The 19128-nt window shown below is 38.8% G+C and overlaps 2 protein-coding genes across 9 annotated transcripts in view; both read left to right on the top strand.

Moving 5' to 3' along the window:
* Positions 1 to 10251, top strand: part of tnika (TRAF2 and NCK interacting kinase a) — a 100152-nt gene extending 89901 nt beyond the window's left edge. For 7 of the 8 annotated variants that reach the window (XM_057334936.1, XM_057334935.1, XM_057334932.1 and 4 more), the window contains 12 exons: positions 10 to 188; positions 468 to 573; positions 705 to 848; positions 1216 to 1318; positions 1531 to 1701; positions 1808 to 1951; positions 3037 to 3171; positions 3543 to 3643; positions 3900 to 4049; positions 5160 to 5319; positions 7548 to 7687; positions 8288 to 10251. In XM_057334936.1, coding sequence (XP_057190919.1) covers positions 10 to 188; positions 468 to 573; positions 705 to 848; positions 1216 to 1318; positions 1531 to 1701; positions 1808 to 1951; positions 3037 to 3171; positions 3543 to 3643; positions 3900 to 4049; positions 5160 to 5319; positions 7548 to 7687; positions 8288 to 8371 — 1617 coding nt within the window. In that variant the 3' untranslated portion in view covers positions 8372 to 10251. Of the gene's footprint in view, positions 1 to 9; positions 189 to 467; positions 574 to 704; positions 849 to 1215; positions 1319 to 1530; positions 1702 to 1807; positions 1952 to 3036; positions 3172 to 3542; positions 3644 to 3899; positions 4050 to 5159; positions 5320 to 7134; positions 7311 to 7547; positions 7688 to 8287 lie in introns of those variants that run through there. The other variant, XM_057334931.1, reaches the window with a different exon arrangement.
* Positions 10252 to 11966: 1715 nt separating this feature from the next.
* On the top strand, positions 11967 to 18396 carry slc2a2 (solute carrier family 2 member 2). The gene is made up of 10 exons (XM_057333531.1): positions 11967 to 12093; positions 12246 to 12465; positions 13633 to 13757; positions 14841 to 14956; positions 15704 to 15866; positions 16085 to 16272; positions 16380 to 16484; positions 17292 to 17393; positions 17506 to 17709; positions 17792 to 18396. Exons 1-10 carry the CDS (start codon positions 11967 to 11969, stop codon positions 17993 to 17995), a joined length of 1554 nt encoding a protein of 517 aa, XP_057189514.1. The 3' UTR covers positions 17996 to 18396.
* The last annotated feature ends 732 nt before the right edge of the window (positions 18397 to 19128 follow it).

Here is a 19128-nt window from a genome sequence, read left to right as displayed (position 1 = left end):
GTCTCACAGGATCTGACTGCCCTGGCTAAAGAACTGAGAGAACTACGAATAGATGAGATCAATCGGCCGCCACTCAAACTGACTGACTACTCGTCCTCTAGTGAGGACTCTGAAAGCAGTGAGGATGACGATGGGGAGAATGTGGGACATGACGGCACTGTGCCAGTCAGCGACATTCCCAGAATTATGTAAGCTCAAACCGCTTCTGGCTTGTACCTCAAAATTCATCGTTTTGTTGAGGCTTGCCGGGAATACATTGCACAATGGTGTACATGCCGGCAGTTATGTCTCCTTTTTTCCCCATTATCCCTCTTTTACTGTTATTTCCTGTTCTTTCTCCCATAGAGATATACACTTATATTGGTGTATAATTTAAGTTTGTGAAATAATTTCCTATTTACCTGCTGTTTGATTTTAAAATCTGTATATTGACCAGCAAATCAGACTTCTGTGCTTGTCGTCCACAGGCCCTCGGTTCAGGGGAACAATGAGTCTTTCACAAGCAGCCGTGATGATTCTTTTGGTGATTCCTACAATGATAAATCTGAAGATGGCACCTTGAGAAGAAGAGAGGTGAGTCCCTATGCCAGACTGTGTTCACTTATATTCTTGTATCTTCTCTCGTATCCCAAACTTCGCGCACACGCTAATACTGTGTAAATAAGTCCCGCCCACTTTCAACTTATGTTCAAATCTCTGTATAGACAAATGAGAAGCAGCGTTTGGGACACGGTGAGAGCAATGGTTTCGCTGGTCACGGGAACCTTCCGGACCTGGTGCAGCAAAGTCACTCCCCATCAGGAACACCAACCAGCCTCAACTCCCAGGACCTGGACAGTATGGATGAGGTAGATTATCTAAACAGCCATTATATTATGTGATATTTTAGCTTGTGTGCTTAATAGGGTCATGCACATTTGAATCTGGCTTCTACAGACCAATCAGGACAGAGCAATTCAGAAAGTTGTATATTTACTTAATAAAATGTCAAATTCTGAACAATGAATTGATGTTATCATTTTTTTAATGAATTTGCAACTTGACTGAAACTGCCTGCTTGACTTATAGAGCTCAGTTTTTCTATCCTTTCCATCTAAACACATGATTTGCGTTTTTGCTGTTCCTTTAGCCACTAACCCAGACTGTTGTTTTTTCTATTTGTCTGGTGTTAAATCTTCCTTCTGAAGCTGATAAGGTTCATTGTTGTTTTATCAGTTTGGGCTCAGCGGTGGATCGCAAGCTTCCTTTACTCCTTTTGTGGACCCTCGCGTGTATCAGACCTCCCCAACGGACGACAATGATGAAAGCTCAGCAGCTGGTAAGTAAACCAACCACAAACATAGTTGTATCAATGTGTGCATACATTAAAAATGAAAAGTTACTAAAACAGTTCTTCAATTTGGGCTTTGAAGATTTAAAAATGTTTTGGACTTGAATGGAATAGAGATTTTGCTTCCTCCTGACTGGTTATTCTTGAAGTGTCCTGATTCCAGTCATAAAAGATTATTTTACGCCTTCTCACCTTTGCAGCTTTGTTTGCTAATGAGCTTCTGCATCAAGAGCAAGCCAAACTAAATGAGGCTCGAAAGATCTCTGTGGTCAACGTCAACCCCACCAACATCAGACCCCACAGCGACACACCAGAGATTCGCAAGTACAAGAAACGCTTCAACTCGGAGATCCTGTGTGCTGCTCTGTGGGGTATGCATAGTTTTTGGAGCATTTCTTCATTTAATTGCCTTTAGTTTTTTAAACCTTAATTCTTGTTGTGTCAGGTTGCATATCATTAAGATTTTTATTTATGCAGGGGTGAACCTGTTGGTGGGAACTGAGAACGGTCTAATGCTACTAGACCGCAGTGGTCAGGGGAAGGTCTATAACCTCATCACTCGCCGACGTTTCCAACAGATGGAAGTGCTGGAGGGTCTAAATGTCCTGGTCACCATATCAGGTACAAAAAAAAGCTTGACAGGTTCATCAAGGAGTAGGGATGCACGATAAATTATCGGCCATATCGGTATCGGCCGATAAATGGTCATTTTTAATGTTATCGGTATCGGCCGATAATAAATGTTAGGCCTTTATATTATAGCCAATAAATAATTTCCTCTGGTTAAACTTTACACTTAGTTAAAATACAGTACAGTACCGTCTTTCTATCGTGATCATTCACTTGCTGCTATTGTTGATGTAGGTACAGTATGTACAGTGTTTAGGAATATGTAAATCATAGGAACAAAAGCATAGTGTTTAAATCAGACTGATGGCTGAATGCTTTCTGTCTTGAGACCTGTTAGACATATGGCTATTAAGAACATTTCTCTGGGTTGCTCTTGAAGAACATCTATAATTAGTTAAAAAATATACCAGAAAATAATCGTTAACTAGTGTAAAGTAGACTTGGTACATGATTTTTAAAGGGGAAAAAAGAGAACCAATGGTTACCTTGTTTTCTGCATAATGTTTTCAAATAAAAGCAGTTGTCCAGTTTTTGCCTTCTGTTTCAGTCTTAGGGAATTTTATATTAATATTTAGATCATATGTATTGGCCAATATATTGGTTATCGGCTTCCGGCCAAAATTTACATATCGGTGCACCCCTATCAAGGAGTTCATATTTCTGTCAAGTTTTACATTCAGATGAGATGCACATTTTTAAAGACAGAAAGCATTCAGACAGCAGTCGGCTTCAAACAATATGCTTTTGTTCCTATAATTTACACTTTCATAAATATCTACATACTACATCAATAATGTTTTGCTAATAGCAGTATGTGAATGATCATGACAGAAAGACAGTACTGTACTGGATTTAAACTGTGAGCAGCGTGCAACTGAAGTGGTTCAACCAGAGGAAATGATTCGTAATTTATCGGCTATAATTTATCTGCTTAAATTTTATTATCGGCCGATAAATGGTCATTTTTAATGTTATAGGCCGATAATATTTTAATAAAATTGCAGCCCTTTTATGTGTCTTCCGGGGATACGCATCATGTTTTATTAACATGTCAGCCATCTCGCTGGTGTTTGTAGGGAAGAAAAACAAGCTACGTGTGTACTATTTGTCATGGCTGAGAAATAGAATACTGCACAATGACCCGGAGGTGGAGAAGAAGCAGGGCTGGATCACGGTTGGCGATCTGGAGGGATGCATTCACTATAAAGTTGGTAAGTGAACCACTTCAAATCGAAACTCCAATAACATACTTTGTTTAAAAAATAAAACAAATTGAAGTTTTCAGTCTCGCAGTTACCCATGATCCTCTTTGGCATCTCATATTTACAAATAAGTTCATTTCTGCTCCATGCGAGTTTGTTTTTCCTTTGTCTGCTAATATTGGGGTCAAAAGAGAAAAGCCTTTCTGTAAGTGCAGAGGCGTTTGATCTGGATCTCTGATGCTAATGAAAGGATTGGCATTCTGCTCAGGTCTGACAGCGTGGAGAATAGCAGCATGGGAACAATCTGCTTCTCATATGAATATAACACACTGCCGCTGTGAGCTACAGGTGACTGAAAGACTGATTTACTTTGTTTTCAGTGAAATACGAGAGAATCAAATTCCTGGTGATCGCATTGAAGTGCTCTGTCGAGATTTATGCATGGGCCCCCAAGCCGTACCATAAATTCATGGCTTTCAAGGTATCACTATATTTATACTTCTTTCTTTATGGTTTCTCGTTCTTTCGTTTTTACTTTGTTTCCTTTTTTTCTCCCTGAAATCATTCACTGCTATTTAACCAAGATCGTTCGTAAATGAAAGGGTATCTTTTCTGCCTTGGAGCAGCTGTTTGCATGCATTAACTGCCTGTTTAATGCTTACATAAGCCTTAACAATTCCTCAGACTGTTCAGTATCCGTCTCTTTAACCGATCCATTGTGCCGTTCCCTCTGGCAGTCTTTCACAGAACTGCCGCACAATCCTCAGCTGGTGGATCTGACTGTAGAAGAGGGTCAGAGGTTAAAGGTCATCTATGGCTCTAGTGTGGGCTTTCATGTGATTGATGTGGATTCTGGAAACCCGTATGACATCTACATACCCTCACATGTAAGTGTTTGGTAGGCTGGACATTCTAATGTATTTACTTGGAGGTCCAAATTCGCTGTTTTTCAGGAATTGGAAAAAGAACACTGTACTTGGTGAATGATTAAATAGTGTTTTGTTAAAGTTGAAAAGCACTTGATTACTTTTTATGAGTTGGATATCTGCAAAACCCAGCGAAAGGGTGACTAATAATAATGAGTTATGGCCAAAAATAAAATCACAAAATATGGAGATAATTATGTTATAAACTAATCCTTTTATTAATTTGTTTCTAATTCAACTACAATACATATAATACAAATATTTGAGTACAGGAAGACAAAATGTTAAACGGGTGCAAAACCTGCCACCTACTATGTGTTAAAACTACACTTTAACATCTGGTTGACATTCATAACAATCAATAAACATTGTTATTAATAACACAGACCGTTATTATCAATACCCATATATTGCAATACCCCTGATGTGCTGTGGTTTGGCATCTGTAAAAACAAGATTCAGATGTGCTCCTGGGTAGGGGAGCTGGTCTTGAGCAGCTTCGCTCTGATTGGTTCAGGTTCCCCTGGCGATGTGGCTCATGGGTGTTATATTCTAATCTTGGTAAAATAACATGTGCCTACAAACACATTCTGGTCCCCTGACAGCACCTTTAATTGTGTAAAGGTGCAAGGATGATTCCAGGAGCCTTAAAGAAGGCATATAAGCCGTTATTCAAACCTCATTTATGAAGAAAGTGTATAATTATGTTGTGTAAGTGGATTTTTTACCAAGATTTCCAGAATATTCCAAGGCAAATGTTAAAAATTAAATGGCTTAAAGTTTCATAGAAGCAAAGGTCCATAATTAGATAACCTGCAGTTTTAATTCCCTAGTAATTGAATGCATCAGTCCAGCTGGAGCTGTTATTACATTTTATTTTAATAAGGTGGGCTCTGTGCCACGAGCCTTTATTTTTGTATCGGGAAGAGAATTAGTGATTTTCTCTTTTGCCTATAATATTATTTGCTATGATATTAAACAAAGTCTCCTATAAGACAGAATGTTGCCCTCTAATGTTCATTTTAAGCACTACAACATAATCTTCTGAAATGCTCTCCTTCTCTCTCTTAGATTCAGAGCACTGTGACCCCTCATGCCATCGTGGTGCTCCCTAAGACTGATGGCATGGAAATGCTGCTGTGTTATGAGGACGAGGGTGTTTACGTCAACACTTACGGCAGAATCACTAAAGATGTTGTCCTGCAGTGGGGAGAGATGCCCACCTCTGTTGGTGAGTATATTTTGTATTTAAAAACAGGAGATACAGACGTGCTCAAATTTGTTGGTACCCCTCCACAAAAACGAAGAACGCACAATTTTCTCTGGAATAACTTGAAACTGACAAAAGTAATTTGCATCCACCATTGTTTATTCCATATTTAATAGAAATCAGACTTGGCTTTTGATTTTTTATTCAACATAATATTGTAAGTAATAAAACAAATGAAAATGTCATGGACAAAAATGATGGGACCCCTAACCTAATATTTTGTTGCACAACCTTTAGAGGCGATCACTGCAAGCAAACGTTTTCTGTAGCTCTCAATGAGACTTCTGCACCTGTTAACAGGTAGTTTGGCCCACTCTTCCTGAGCAAACTGCTCCAGCTGTCTCAGGTTTGATGGGTGCCTTCTCCAGACTGCAATTTTCAGCTCTTTCCATAGATATTTTCCATTTTCCATAGGATTCAGGCTACAATTCCATGGACCTTAAACTTCTTAATAATATTTGCAACTGTTGTCACAGGAACATCAAGCTGCTTGGAGATGGTCTTGTAGCCTTTAGCTTTACCGTGCTTGTCTATTATTTTCTTTCTGAGCTCCTCAGACAACTCTATCCTTTGCTTTCTCTGGTCCATGTTCAGTGTGGTGCACTGCACACAATGATACCAAAAAGCACCGTGACTACTTTTCTCCTTTTAAATAGGCTGAATGACTGATTACAAGATTGGATACATGTGTGATACTAATTAAAGAAACTAATTAGTTAGAAAAGATAATACATAATTGGATTATAGTGATATTTCTAAGGGTACCAACAAATGTGTCCAGGCCATTTTAGAATATCTTTGTAGAATAAGCAATAATGCATCTCTTTCCACAGCTTCTTTGCTTTATTCTATGACCGTGGTTCTCAACTCTGGCCCGCGAGATCCATTTTCCTGCCGAGTTTAGCCCCAACTCTGATAAAACACCTGAAGAGGCTAATCCGTGACTTCAGGAACAGACACGTTCAACTTAATGTTGGGCTGCGCAGATTGTTTGGCATATTGCATTAAAGTACCGCGAGAGCGATTCAAATGCGTACCGAGCAATCTGCCCTTGAATCACTATCGCGGTACTTTAATGTCATACGCCGATAGATTTGCGCAGCGCCGCATTAAGTTGAAAGCATCTATTCCTAAAGACGCTGATTAGCTTGTTCAGGTGTTTTATATCAGAGTTGGGGCTAAACTCGGCAGGAAAATGGATCTCGCGGGCCAGAGTTGAGAACCACTGTTCTATGACATACCAAAGGCATGCAAGTATACATGATACAATAGCTTTTAATTTCATCACTCTTCAGGAGGAATGAAGCATTATTTCAATGAGCTGTAAGGGTACCAACAAATGTGAGCACGTCTGTACTACAGGTAACTGTTTTCCAGACATGTACTGTACCATGGTAATATCAGGGTATTCTTTGAAGTGCACATGTCATATTTGGTATCAGGGTGTGTATGGCAAGAAATGGTGTGTCTTTAGGTAAATCAATGTTTTAAACGTTTTAAAGTGTTAAATTACTCTCAAACACTACATCAGAAATGTGTTTGTTTGTTTGAGCTAGCCAGCCAGACACGCCAACATTGGCTCGACCAACGGCATGATTTTGGTATCCAAAATCCACTCTTTGGAACAAATATCAGGTTAAGAAACAGTGACTCACGGCTTAAGACAAAGTTAGTCCCATGATATTTATCCGAACGGAAGGATGTATCCTGCAGTATGTCTTAATGACTAATATTACTGTGAGTTCACGCTCTCTTCGATATCCGTCTGTCCTCTAGAACAGCAGCAGAGAGTGTGTTATGTCAGCTCATTCCAGCAGAGCTTGAGGGATCCGCAGCCAACAGAAGTCCTCAAACACACAGACTCTGCCTTGTGGGTGAAGATGAAAGTAGTTTATCCAAAGTTCAAAAACGTTTGAACTAGGCTTCAACTTCTTCCAACTTCTGCTGTGATATGAAAGATATAAAAGAAACATCAAGAGTTACATTCACCCACTGTTTGATGGGTTTTGGCAAATCCCAACTGTCTGTCAAGGATTAAAAATATGCACTTTTTATACATTTCAATTAATCAAGTATGTTTTTCAAAAGAATTCCCATTTTGGAAGAACTTTGGTATACAGTTTCAGGTTTGTTATTTTGCATGACGACTACCGATGCAGGAAGGCTCAAAACTATGTTTTGTTTTGCAGCTTACATCCACTCCAACCAGATCATGGGCTGGGGAGAGAAAGCCATTGAGATCCGTTCGGTCGAGACGGGACACTTGGATGGTGTCTTCATGCACAAGAGAGCTCAGAGACTCAAGTTCCTCTGTGAGAGGAACGACAAGGTCAGACACTTCGATTGAAAAGTTAACACTACGTTCGATTCTATACAATTCTGACATTAACATCTTTCCTGCTGAAAAAGCTGAAAGAGGCCAGTTTGGACTTGTTGTTGTTCCAGGATGGATTTGGGATGTTAGTCTGTTAGTCAGGTTAAGATGATTTTCTTCATTGTAGCTATGAGGGATGACCAGAATTACCTCATAGAGCAGCTCAAGACAGTCACATAGGTACTATATTGCAATGTTGTTATCAATATACAGGATGTTGCTTGCAAAGATTTATTTAGTCATTAAACAGCTAATATCCAAGTTTTAAGTGGAGAGAAATGCTTTTTAGAACCAGATGGCGTAGTTACGACATTAACCAGCAGGGGCTTATGGGGCCATGCCAACCAGCCAAACCTTGACCCTTTGCCAAAACGACTTAAAAAACCCTCAGAACAGCATGAAATGTACATTAAATAGTGATCAATAAGATGCATTAGGATGGTTATTTGATCACCGTATGGTCCAGTGCATGAAATATAGATTTCATTTATTCAGCTTTTTACTGTTTAATATTTAATGTGACTATAGACTATTTTACAACTGTTGTTTCTGTAGGTGTTCTTCGCCTCGGTCCGGTCGGGCGGCAGCAGTCAAGTGTTCTTCATGACGCTCAACAGGAACTCTCTGATGAACTGGTGAAGCTCCTGCAGACCGAACACTGTGGAGCCGTTTCTCCCGTCTGCATTCTGTGTGAGCGCACGGTACATTGACACTGGTCTAAAAAAAGAAAAAATATACAGACTCGAGGAGTGAGCCTTGAGACACGGGCGTGTTTCTGTAGGGAGAGCACTGGCTCTCTGTACACTGCTCATAAAGATGCAGTATCTGAGATCACCTGCAGTGGCACGCAGTCCCCAGCAGGGGATCCGACGCGCTCAAACTCTGTTTTAGACCTTATTTGTGGCCTCTGATGAAGCCCGAAATCAGTTCTTTCAGTATTTCACCCCTTTACTTTCCTGCCCCTGTTTTCCTTCTACTTTTGATTGACTCTTTCTTTTCAGGTTTCAGTGAATTTGAGTCATTTGCATGATTGTAAAGAATCTGAGTATTTAAAAGATCAAAAAATGTGTGGATTAGCACTCGGGCTAAGATCAAGCGTTAGTCTCTTGATTTTCCACTTTCCGGTACTGGCAACAGTTTTGCCAGTTTCACGAATATCTGTGATGCCAGTTTTTTTTCTCAAAGGAGAACAACAACTAATACTCAAAAAGAAACAAATAACACAGGTGCTCATTTGTATATTGTCAACAAGATCCATATACTGTACATTATCCAAAGTACTGTATCAAAATGTAGTTCAGCTTGTTAAAGTGTTATAGCTTTGAAGTTGAAAAGGTGGAATTGCTCGACAACATTACTGCCTGGGTCATGAACGGTTCATGTTGGAAACCATGTTTTGAATTCTTTCGTTCACTTCTCTGGTTTTCTTTTGGAATGTTTTAAACATGACAAAACCGGAGAAAGACTGTTTACAGAGTAAGATCGAGTCAGATTAACATTACATTGAGGCGTATGTCCCGTTCACTGTTTGCATGTGTTGTGTAGACACTGGATCAGATTTTGTACGATGTTGTACGATCAACATATCGGATTAACACAAATTCCCATGAGTCTAGGATTATAGTAAAAATAAAAGAAATATCTAAGCACATGTATTTCAGTAACAAATGTGGATTGAGGAAGTCTTGAAGGATTTCGTTCACGCAGGTTAACTTGTGCCAGACACTGTAATGAAATCTAAATCAAAGGCACATTGATTTTCTATTTTTGCGTCTTCTGCCATCACTGTTGGGCTGTTGTTAACATAAGACTCTCTTTTGAAGATATTCTTGTGTTAAGCTATAGTTTCTTGCACTTTTATTAACAATTCCCAATCGGTCAAAATAAACTCAAAACTTTCAAAAAAGGAAAAAGAGTGTTTATCAACAATAATGTAGAACTCACTATTATTGGCCTGTAATATCAGAAATGTTTATCTTAATGTTTTGTTTATAACTACTACTGTAGGAGATACCAGTTACATTAACCATACTGTATTGTTTTTGTTTCGTTCATCTTTCTGCTTTGAATTTGATTATTTGCATTTTTTGTTTGTTTGTCTGGGGCTTCAGTTCAATGCTTTCGTTTTTCAAGTCACTTGATGTTTGCACAGTATATAGATATTTATATTTCTTTCACATCTCTTACATAGCAAAAGAAGAATATTTGAATGGTGATGGAATGAGAAGTTTTTAGCAATAATGTCCTGCTGATGTATGTATGCTGTGTGACACACTGTGTTGGCCAGTGCTGGGGAAGAACTCATTCGGACCTCGCTGAGCTCTTTTAATGAACAACTTTATTTGACACTCAAGAATGGATACTGAATCTTTCTGTCTTAATACGTTTTTAATGATCGTCATTCTTTTGGAAGCTATAAACAAAGTTTTGGTTCTATTATGGTGATAGAAGCACTATGTTCTGTTTTTGTTTGTTTGTTTTTTTATTTTATGATAAGAAAAATAAAACCGATAAGTACCTTTTTTGCCTTGCCTGTGTTCCGTCCCTCCTTGTAGAATCTGTTCTCACATAGCTCACTAAAGCTCAGTGTCGCTGACTGCTGAGACGACCCCAGACTTTGCTCTTCGATAGTAGGTGTAATATATTAACTTCTTGCACAAGCACAATGTCTTATCCAGTCGCTTTTTGTTATGCTGATCCAAAAAAATCCAACAATGCTGACACCTGACATTCTTTAAACAACTAACATCACAAGCACATTAATATCTCAGTCCTACACTATCCCAATCATTTTCAAATAGTGTAATATTTTAAGGAAAAGGGTTTTCATATAAACACTGTTGTGGTACATGGTCATCGGTATGATCAGGTGTATCATCTGTTGTGAGGTCTCTTAAGCACAGCACAAATGTGCGGCATGATCCTGCTGTGACACGATTGATCATTTACTGGCTATTGGGAAAGTAGCCGAGAACCTTGTAGCCACTATTAGCGAAGAGAAGACTCGCTTCCTCACGCTTTCAACAAAATGGAGAAGGTAAATGGATTTTCCATCTTAACAATAATGATCGGATACTGGAAATGTATGTGGAGCAACTTATTTGTATTTTGAGTGGAACAGTGTTAAATAGTGTTTTATTGTTTAAGGTTTGTGGGTTAGTTTCGCACAAGTTCTTTTTTCTTGAAGTAGTAACCTCTTCATGTGATGAGATGCAGAATACGGAGTGCAGAGGTTGTTTGTGCTGTAATTGGGATGTTACGGAGTTGATCATTAATGTTACTGTGATTTTAAACTAAATAGAGCCGTTGTAGAGCAGTTGTAAATTGACAAATGAATAACTGTGAATATAATAAGAGGCTTCATTTTTTTGAGAGATGCAGTGACTCTTGCACATCATTCTCTTTATATAGTTTCTTTAATGTATTTATTGTTATTACTATAATATGTTATTAATATACCTTTCTCTTAAACTGTGCAATAAGCTGCAAGACGATTATCAAAAATGTCATCTGAATAGAATACAATAGCACACCTTTATTTTCATTGTAAACTCACTGTATATTTCGGCATACAACGAAACTTGGAGCACTGCTTCTGATGGTGTTAGAAAGAAAAACATGTAACCACAGAAAATAACTAAGATGGACTGTACTGTAGATGGTCTTATGCGCCTGACCCAAAGTTAACGTCTGTGTTTGGTTATAAAAATTTGATTTACTGTATATTCATATTTATATGAATTGTTTTGAGTTAAATTAAAACCAGTTATTGATTCTTTGCGGAGATCTACCAGAAGTTATGTTTGGGCCACATGAGGTTTGTTTTTGCTGCTTGAACGTCAGTCTTATGTATGTACAGTGTCCTAATGAAAATTCAATTCATTCATAATTTTCATTGCCACTACATAATGAATTTGTTTGCATGTAAGATTTTCAAATATCTCCAGAATATAACCTATAAAACGACCCATACTGTGGTGTGGGGACCAACCTACACTCTAATTAATGGTTAAATTAACCCAGAAAATGTTCATATTTGACCCAATAACCCAATATAAGTCTAATAAGGAAGCATCTTAATGAACGTATTGTAAAACTTTCTTTTTATTGTAAAACTTTGTTAGTCATTATTGAAGAATTGTTGTAAATATTGCTCTATATTAAAGCATCAATGAAATTGATAAATTGAATCGATGAAAAGCTCTATGATGAAGAAACAAGTGTGTGTATATGAATGGTCTCCTGTGTTCACGTCCTGCAGCAGTTAACAGGCACACTGGCTCTGGCTGTGTTCACAGCAGCTCTTGGTTCTCTGCAAATAGGATACAGTTTGGGAGTCATCAATGCACCACAGAAGGTCTGTCAGACATCACATCCAATTTTTGTACACTTAACACAGGGTTTATTTCAACCTACCCACTACCTAAGTGAATATCTTGGACATGGCAAAATATGGATTCACCTTCTCCAGGTTTTATGTCCAGGAGAAGGACATTTGATTAAATAACATCAGCATGTCATTTTGTGTTGAAGGTCATTGAGAAGCACTATGCTAGATCTCTAGGTGTCTACAATGAAGAGCTGACTCGTACTGAGGGAGCTAACAATACGACACATGAAGATTCAACCCATCCTTCTGTGGTCATGTACTGGTCTTTATCAGTGGCCGTGTTCTCCATCGGAGGCATGCTGTCATCCTTTCTAGTGGGCTTTGTTAGTGACTTCCGTGGAAGGTCGAGTATCTTAATCTGATAATTGTGTACAAAAAGATTACACCTCAGTGTTGAGGAGGCCAGTTGTAAAAGTGAAAAGGTTTTAAAGCAGGGCTTCTCAAACTGTGGTACGCGTACCAGTGGTACTCGAAGAGACCCTTAGTGGTACGTGACACAAAAGGAAATTAAAACTATATATTCATTTTGTGTTTTAAATACAATTTCAAATGTTATACATGAGCGATAAATACGTAACGCATCTCATACAGCCCATGTGCAATTTTAATATGAATTATTGTTTATATATCATTGGTCGATGTAACTCAGGCGTGACAGGCAGCTCAAACACAGAGTGGGAGCAGACAGACGCTTGTGTGTCTGTCACTCTTTCTTCCGATGAGCTGCTTGTAAATTAAGCTTCTTATGTATTTTTGCACTTGAACCGCTGTTTAAAGCCGTTGTTAATGCTGTAAATTGAAGGAACAGTTCACTTCACACAAAAATGAAAATTCTGTCTTTATTTACTCACCCTCAAGTTGTTCCAAATCTGTATACATTTGTTTGTTCTGATGAATACAGAGAGAAATATTTTGAGGAATTCAATTCAATTATATTTATGTAGCGCTTTTCACAATGTGCATTGTTCCAAAGCAGCTTTACAGGAGAAATTAAGAAAAACTGAAAAACACAAAAAAGGTAAAACACAGCACAGTGCATGGTGTTTATAGAGCAAGCAAGATCATTCTAATAAATAATATCTAATAAATGCAGTCTCCCGGTGGTTTATTTAGCAAGAATGCATGTAACCAAACAGTTTTTGGCCACCACTGACTGTCATAATAGAAAAGGTTGCTTTATAAATGTTTTTTTTCTTCTGTTGAACACTAAAGAAGATATTTTGAAGAATGTAGGAAAGCAAACAGTTCTGGGGCACTTTTGACTAACATTGTATTTTATCTATGGAAGTCAATGGTGGCCAAGAACTGTTTGGTTCAACCATTCTACCAAATATCTTTCTCTGTGTTCATCAAAACAAAGAAATTTACAAAGATTTGGAACAACCTGAGGGTGAGTAAATGATGACTGTCCCTTTAATTAACAGTTAAAGATAATTGATCTTCCTGAATTCAAATGTTCTGATGTGTCAGAATATGTCTCTTGTTTGTGGGTCTCAACATTGTTTCACAGGATCAAAGGTATGCTGGCTATAAATGTCCTGGCCTTAACTGCAGGGTTGCTCATGGGTCTGGCTAAGATGGGCACACCTCACCTCATGGTGATAGCAGGACGTGCTGTCATGGGACTGTATTGTGGTAAGATGGAGAACTTTGGCCGTACTGTGCTCACAGAGACACGAGAGAACATACTACTGCTATATAATGCACTTTAAATTAGATTTTGACAGATGATGAATGTTTCCAGTAACCACCTTTAATGTAATAAATTATACAAGGAATAATGTACAATCAGCCGGTCGTTATTGCAAAATCGAGATCCTGATGCAAAGTGCAGGGGTCTTGTATCATCCTAAAGTGGATTGACCTGCTGACTGTACATTGTCTTGCACACAGTATGACATGGCTACTTAACAAATAAACACATTTGTGAACATGAAATATTGATTGAAATCGGGTGACAGTGTACTATAATTGACGTTTTTTCTGAAGAGAAGCTTTAAACTAATCTACAAGTATTATAATTTTACCTGTGGATTAACATAAATCACATAGGCCCGGTTTCATAGACGAGGTTTAGCCTAAGCCAGGACTATGCCTTAGTTAATTTAGGCTATTAAGTCGCTTTTATTAAAATGCCTTCGAAAAAAACATTACTGGTGTGCATATTGAGACAAAACAATGGCACTCACATATTTTAACATATGTCAGGGCAATATATTTTCAGTTGAGACTGCTCAAAATTCATTTTAGTCTGGGACTAGTCTTAAGCCTTGTCTGTGAAACTGGGGCATAATTGACTATTTCTAGTACTATTTGACTCGATTGACTCTCTTATTATCCTAAATGTGTGCTCTCACTGAGCGTGTGTGTGTGTGCGTACTTGTCTGTGTACGTACGTGTGTGTGTGTGTGTGTGTGTGTGTGTGTGTTGTGTGTGTGTGCGTGCGCATCCGTGTGTGTGTGTGTCTCTGTGTCTGTGTGTGTTGGTGCGTGTTGTGTGTGTGGAGTGTTTTGTGTGTGGATGTGTCTGTCTTCTGTGTTTCAACCTTTTCTTGTTTTTGCAGGTACAACTTTGATTGTTTTGCTTGTAGTCAATGTGTCTCATGTGCAGCTGCTTTGTAACAATGAAAATTGTAAAAGCGCTATATAAATAAAGTTGAGTTGAGTTGAGAGAGTTATTGCTAATACCATTTCATTTGTTTATATTTGACTCCTTTAGGGTTGGCATCTGGCTTGGTGCCCATGTACATTGGAGAGATTTCCCCAGTGAAGTATCGAGGGGCTTTGGGAACCCTCCACCAGCTGGCTCTTGTAACTGGCATCCTTATTAGCCAAGTGAGTGTCTTTATCGACTGACGATTGGATCTTGTTCCTAGAAGGTGGGACTTTATTCGCTATAGCGGCCGTATTGAGCATTGCGTTCCTCCCCATTCATTGCAATGGCAGTGGCGCATCTTATTAATATATATTATCTTTGGTGTCAGTCATGTAACGGATCTAATCCACAAATTGAGTACATTGAAATGAATTAATTCATTACAATATAGCGCTTTTCTGGGTACTCAAAGCATGGAAGAGGGGAATCTCCTCAACCACCACCAATGTGCAGCATTCACCTGGATGATGCGATGGCAGCCGTATTGCGCCACCACACATCAGCTTATTGGTGGAGAAAAGACGGAGACAGAATGTTCACAAATGACCCTAATTGTGACTGTCATTTCGATAAAAAAGCATTAGCATCCCTGACCTTCCACAGAAAGACAGTTGATGATCTCTTGTTTTTTCTGTTATAAATATAAATATACTGTCAGGTTTTTGTATTAGCTTTTCAATTTTGTGGTTTAAGCTCTGAATTATGATTGTGTAAAAAGCATTCATAAAAAATCATGTGGCGCGGTTGCGCTTCGGGCGACCCGGGTTCGATTCCCGTCTCGTGGTCCTTTCCCGAACCCCCACCCCCTTCTCTCTCTCCCACTTCGCTTCCTGTCCCCTCTCTCACTTAATTGTACAATAAAGCAAAAATGCCAAAAATAAATCTTAAAAAAAAAAGATTTGGTCAGATGTCCTTGAATTCTGCAGGTCATTGGTCTTGATTTTCTGCTGGGAAATGATGACATGTGGCCAGTGTTGCTGGGTGTGTCTGGAGCCCCGGCCATCCTGCAGAGTTTACTGTTGTTTCTGTGTCCCGAGAGCCCGCGTTACCTCTACATCAAAGTAGGCGAAAAGGAAGAGGCATGCAAGAGTACGTCCCAAACCTTCTCACTCCCAAACTTCGTCATGCAATCTTGCATTACATATCAGGAGATTTCAGAAACTTCATAACCAGAATTATCTAAATGTTATACTACTGTATAAATCAAATGTACAGCCTGAATGCACTTTAAGTCACTTATAGAAAATGCCAAAATGAGGACTGACAGAATAATAATGTTCAATTCTTACTGCCGTCTTTTCTGGTAGGTCTGAGAAGGTTAAAGGGGGATTACGACATGTCAAAGGACATCTCAGAGATGCAGGCAGAGAAGGAAGAAGCCATGAAAGAACCCAAAATGTCCATCCTGAGGCTTCTTCGTGCCTCTGTGTATCGCCAGCAGCTCTTTGTGGCCCTCATGATGCATTTATCACAGCAGTTCTCAGGGATTAATGCTGTAAACTAAATCCACCTCCTGTTCGATCATAAATAAATAAAATGATTTCTATCTGACCATCATTTGCTATTAGACAATAATAATGTTTGATCTGTTTTTTTGTCTAGATCTTTTATTACTCCACTGCGATCTTCCAGACAGCGGGGGTCGGTCAGCCCGTGTATGCCACCATTGGAGTGGGAGTTCTAAACATCATTTTCACCCTCGTTTCGGTAAACAGACGCTAATTTAAAGGCAAACACTGGCTGCTGAGGAACATGCTTTGGTTTCTTGGAAACGGCAGAGTGATGTTGTCTCTAAGGTCTTACCGTCTCTTAATGCTTCATGACAGTGACTTAAGACTCAACTGAAGTTTACAGAATATTTTAAAATATGACATTTACGCTTTATACACATTCTTGTTAACGTGTACTGTGAGCCAGTGCCTCACTTTGTATCTGAATGGTTAAAAGAGATTTCATCATACTCACTGTCATGTCATTCTGACCCTGTATGACTTTTTCTTCTGCAGAACACAAAAAAGGCGATATCTTGAAGAATGTTGGTAACCGAGCCACATTGGACTCCATTGACTTCCACTGTATGGACTCAAAACCACAGAGACATTTCTCAAAATATCTTCTTTTGTGTTCCAGTCATAAACAGATTTTGAACGACGTGAGGGTAATTAAATGATGACAGATTTTTTGGGGTGAACTGTGAAAAGCAGGTGGATGAATAAATGTTAGAGCGGGAGAGTTTGCTCAGCCTGCCTTCTCTATGGCCAGAGCTGGAGAGCAGCCAGATCTTATCTGGGACTTTGCTGTGTTTATCTCTGTCAGTTCAAGGGCAGCCTGCAAGTGAAAACAGTTTGGAGTAATACGTCAGGAGCCTTTTATTCAAATAATCTCAACATTTTATATTCATTTGGTGCTTTTAAATAGCCAAAAGTCATTTTCTGATAATGTTTTTGAGAATTATCATAGTTCACTCTTTGCATTGAAATGCCATTCTTTTGTGTTTGCATGTGTAATCTGCAGGTGGTTTTGGTGGACAGGACAGGCAGACGGACTCTCACTATGGTTGGTTTGGGAGGAATGTGTTGCTGTACCGTAGCCATGACGTTGGGCATGGCTTTACAGGTGTGGTCGTGGTTGTGTTGGGAAAGCTACTTTGAAACTGAATATAAGTTTCTATACATGGCTGAACCTGTGTCTGTTTTTAACGCCTCATTCTTAATTCTTTGCTTTTCAGGATGTTTACTCATGGATGAGCTACGTCAGTATGACAGCCATATTCCTGTTCGTGTCATTCTTCGAGATTGGGCCAGGACCGATCCCATGGTTCATTGTGGCTGAACTCTTCAGTCAAGGGCCACGTCCAGCGGCCATCGCATTAGCTGGCTGCTGTAACTGGACTAGCAATTTCATTATTGGCATGTTTTTCCCTTATTTAGAGGTACAGCTATTCAAATTTACTTCCATGTTTTACTTTATTTTCAAAATAGAAGAAAACCTGAACATTCTACTTTGGTCCATAGGGGATTTGTGGGAGCTACGTCTTCGTAATCTTCACGGTACTTCTGTTCGGGTTCACTGTTTTTATCTACTTATGTGTGCCTGAAACAAAGGGGAAGACTTTTGAGGAGATAGCGGCTGTCTTCCAGCGCAAGCGAGACACTTCCCACTCCAAAGCTCAAGTTGAGACTGAGTTGGAGACGCTTAAGAACTCTACAGAGGCTTAAAGATGGTCATTAGTCGAGATGAACCAGATTCTAAGGAAACTGGAATGAAGAACGTTATTGCTTCTCACACTGAGAGCTCAATCGTTTGTAAATAAATGGCCTATTGTCACATCTAAACACAACAGCATACAGTACACATGTAGTAAGCAACATACACAGGGTAGCTTGACTTTTGAGCATTTGATGTTGAATTTATTGAGACTTAATTTTATACATTATAAAGTATATTGTTTAACTCGTTTATCTTGTGTAGTACAAGTCATTTTTGAAAGCAAGGTGATGGTCACATTTGCAAGTAATAGTTTTTTTGTGTGTTATAGAATACTTGCAATGATTTGAATTCAAGTGCTCTTTCAACTATATAAATATGTATCATGTATACATACAGTGGCTTGCAAAAGTATTCATCCCCCTTCATTTTATTCACATTTTGTTATGCTGCTGCCTTATCTTAAACTACTTTAAATGATTATTTTTTTACATTAATCTACACTCCATGCACAATAATGACAAAACAAAAGACTGATTTTTGACAGCTTTGCAAATTTTTAAAAAACAAAAAACAAAAATAAGTACATTGCATAAGTATTCATACCCTCAACTCAGAAAATGGTTATAGCGCCTTTACAGACTCAAATATTTTTGGGTATGATGTGACAAGCTTTACACATCTGCATTTGGCAATTTTCTGTCATTCTTCTCCTCAGATCCTTTCAAACTCTGTCAGGTTGGATGGAGATCATCAGTAGACAGACATTTTCAGGTTTCTACAGAGATGTTCAGTTGGGTTCAAGCACTAGCTGGGCCACTCAAGGACATAGACAGAGTTGTCCATAAGCCACTCTTGCATTGTTTTAGTTGTGTGCTTATGATCATTGTCATGTTGGAGAATGAACCTTCTGCCCTGTCCGAGGTTCTGAATGTTCTGGGCTAGGTTTTCATGATCATTATCTCCGTATTTTGTGTACAGTCCCTGAAGCTGAAAAACACCCCCACATCATGATGCTGTTTCCACTACACTTTACTGTTGAGACGGTATTGTACAGGTGTTGAGCAGTGCTTGTTTTTCTCCAGACATGATGCATGAATCTGAGATTCATCAGACCAGAATATCTTGTTTCTGACAGTTTGAA

The sequence above is a fragment of the Triplophysa rosa genome, linkage group LG5, assembly GCF_024868665.1.
Source record: "Triplophysa rosa linkage group LG5, Trosa_1v2, whole genome shotgun sequence".
In the NCBI taxonomy this organism is placed as follows: domain Eukaryota; kingdom Metazoa; phylum Chordata; class Actinopteri; order Cypriniformes; family Nemacheilidae; genus Triplophysa; species Triplophysa rosa.
This window is presented reverse-complemented; position numbering and strand designations above follow the sequence as displayed.

Excerpts from the sequence above, each read along its gene's own strand:
- slc2a2 (XM_057333531.1), top strand. The coding sequence starts at position 11,967 with ATGGTCTCCTGTGTTCACGTCCTGCAGCAGTTAACAGGCACACTGGCT. Across the intron at positions 12,094-12,245 it reads CAATGCACCACAGAAGGTCT|CATGTCATTTTGTGTTGAAG; the intron begins GTCAGACATCAC and ends AAATAACATCAG. Across the intron at positions 17,710-17,791 it reads TGTTTTTCCCTTATTTAGAG|GGGATTTGTGGGAGCTACGT; the intron begins GTACAGCTATTC and ends TTTGGTCCATAG.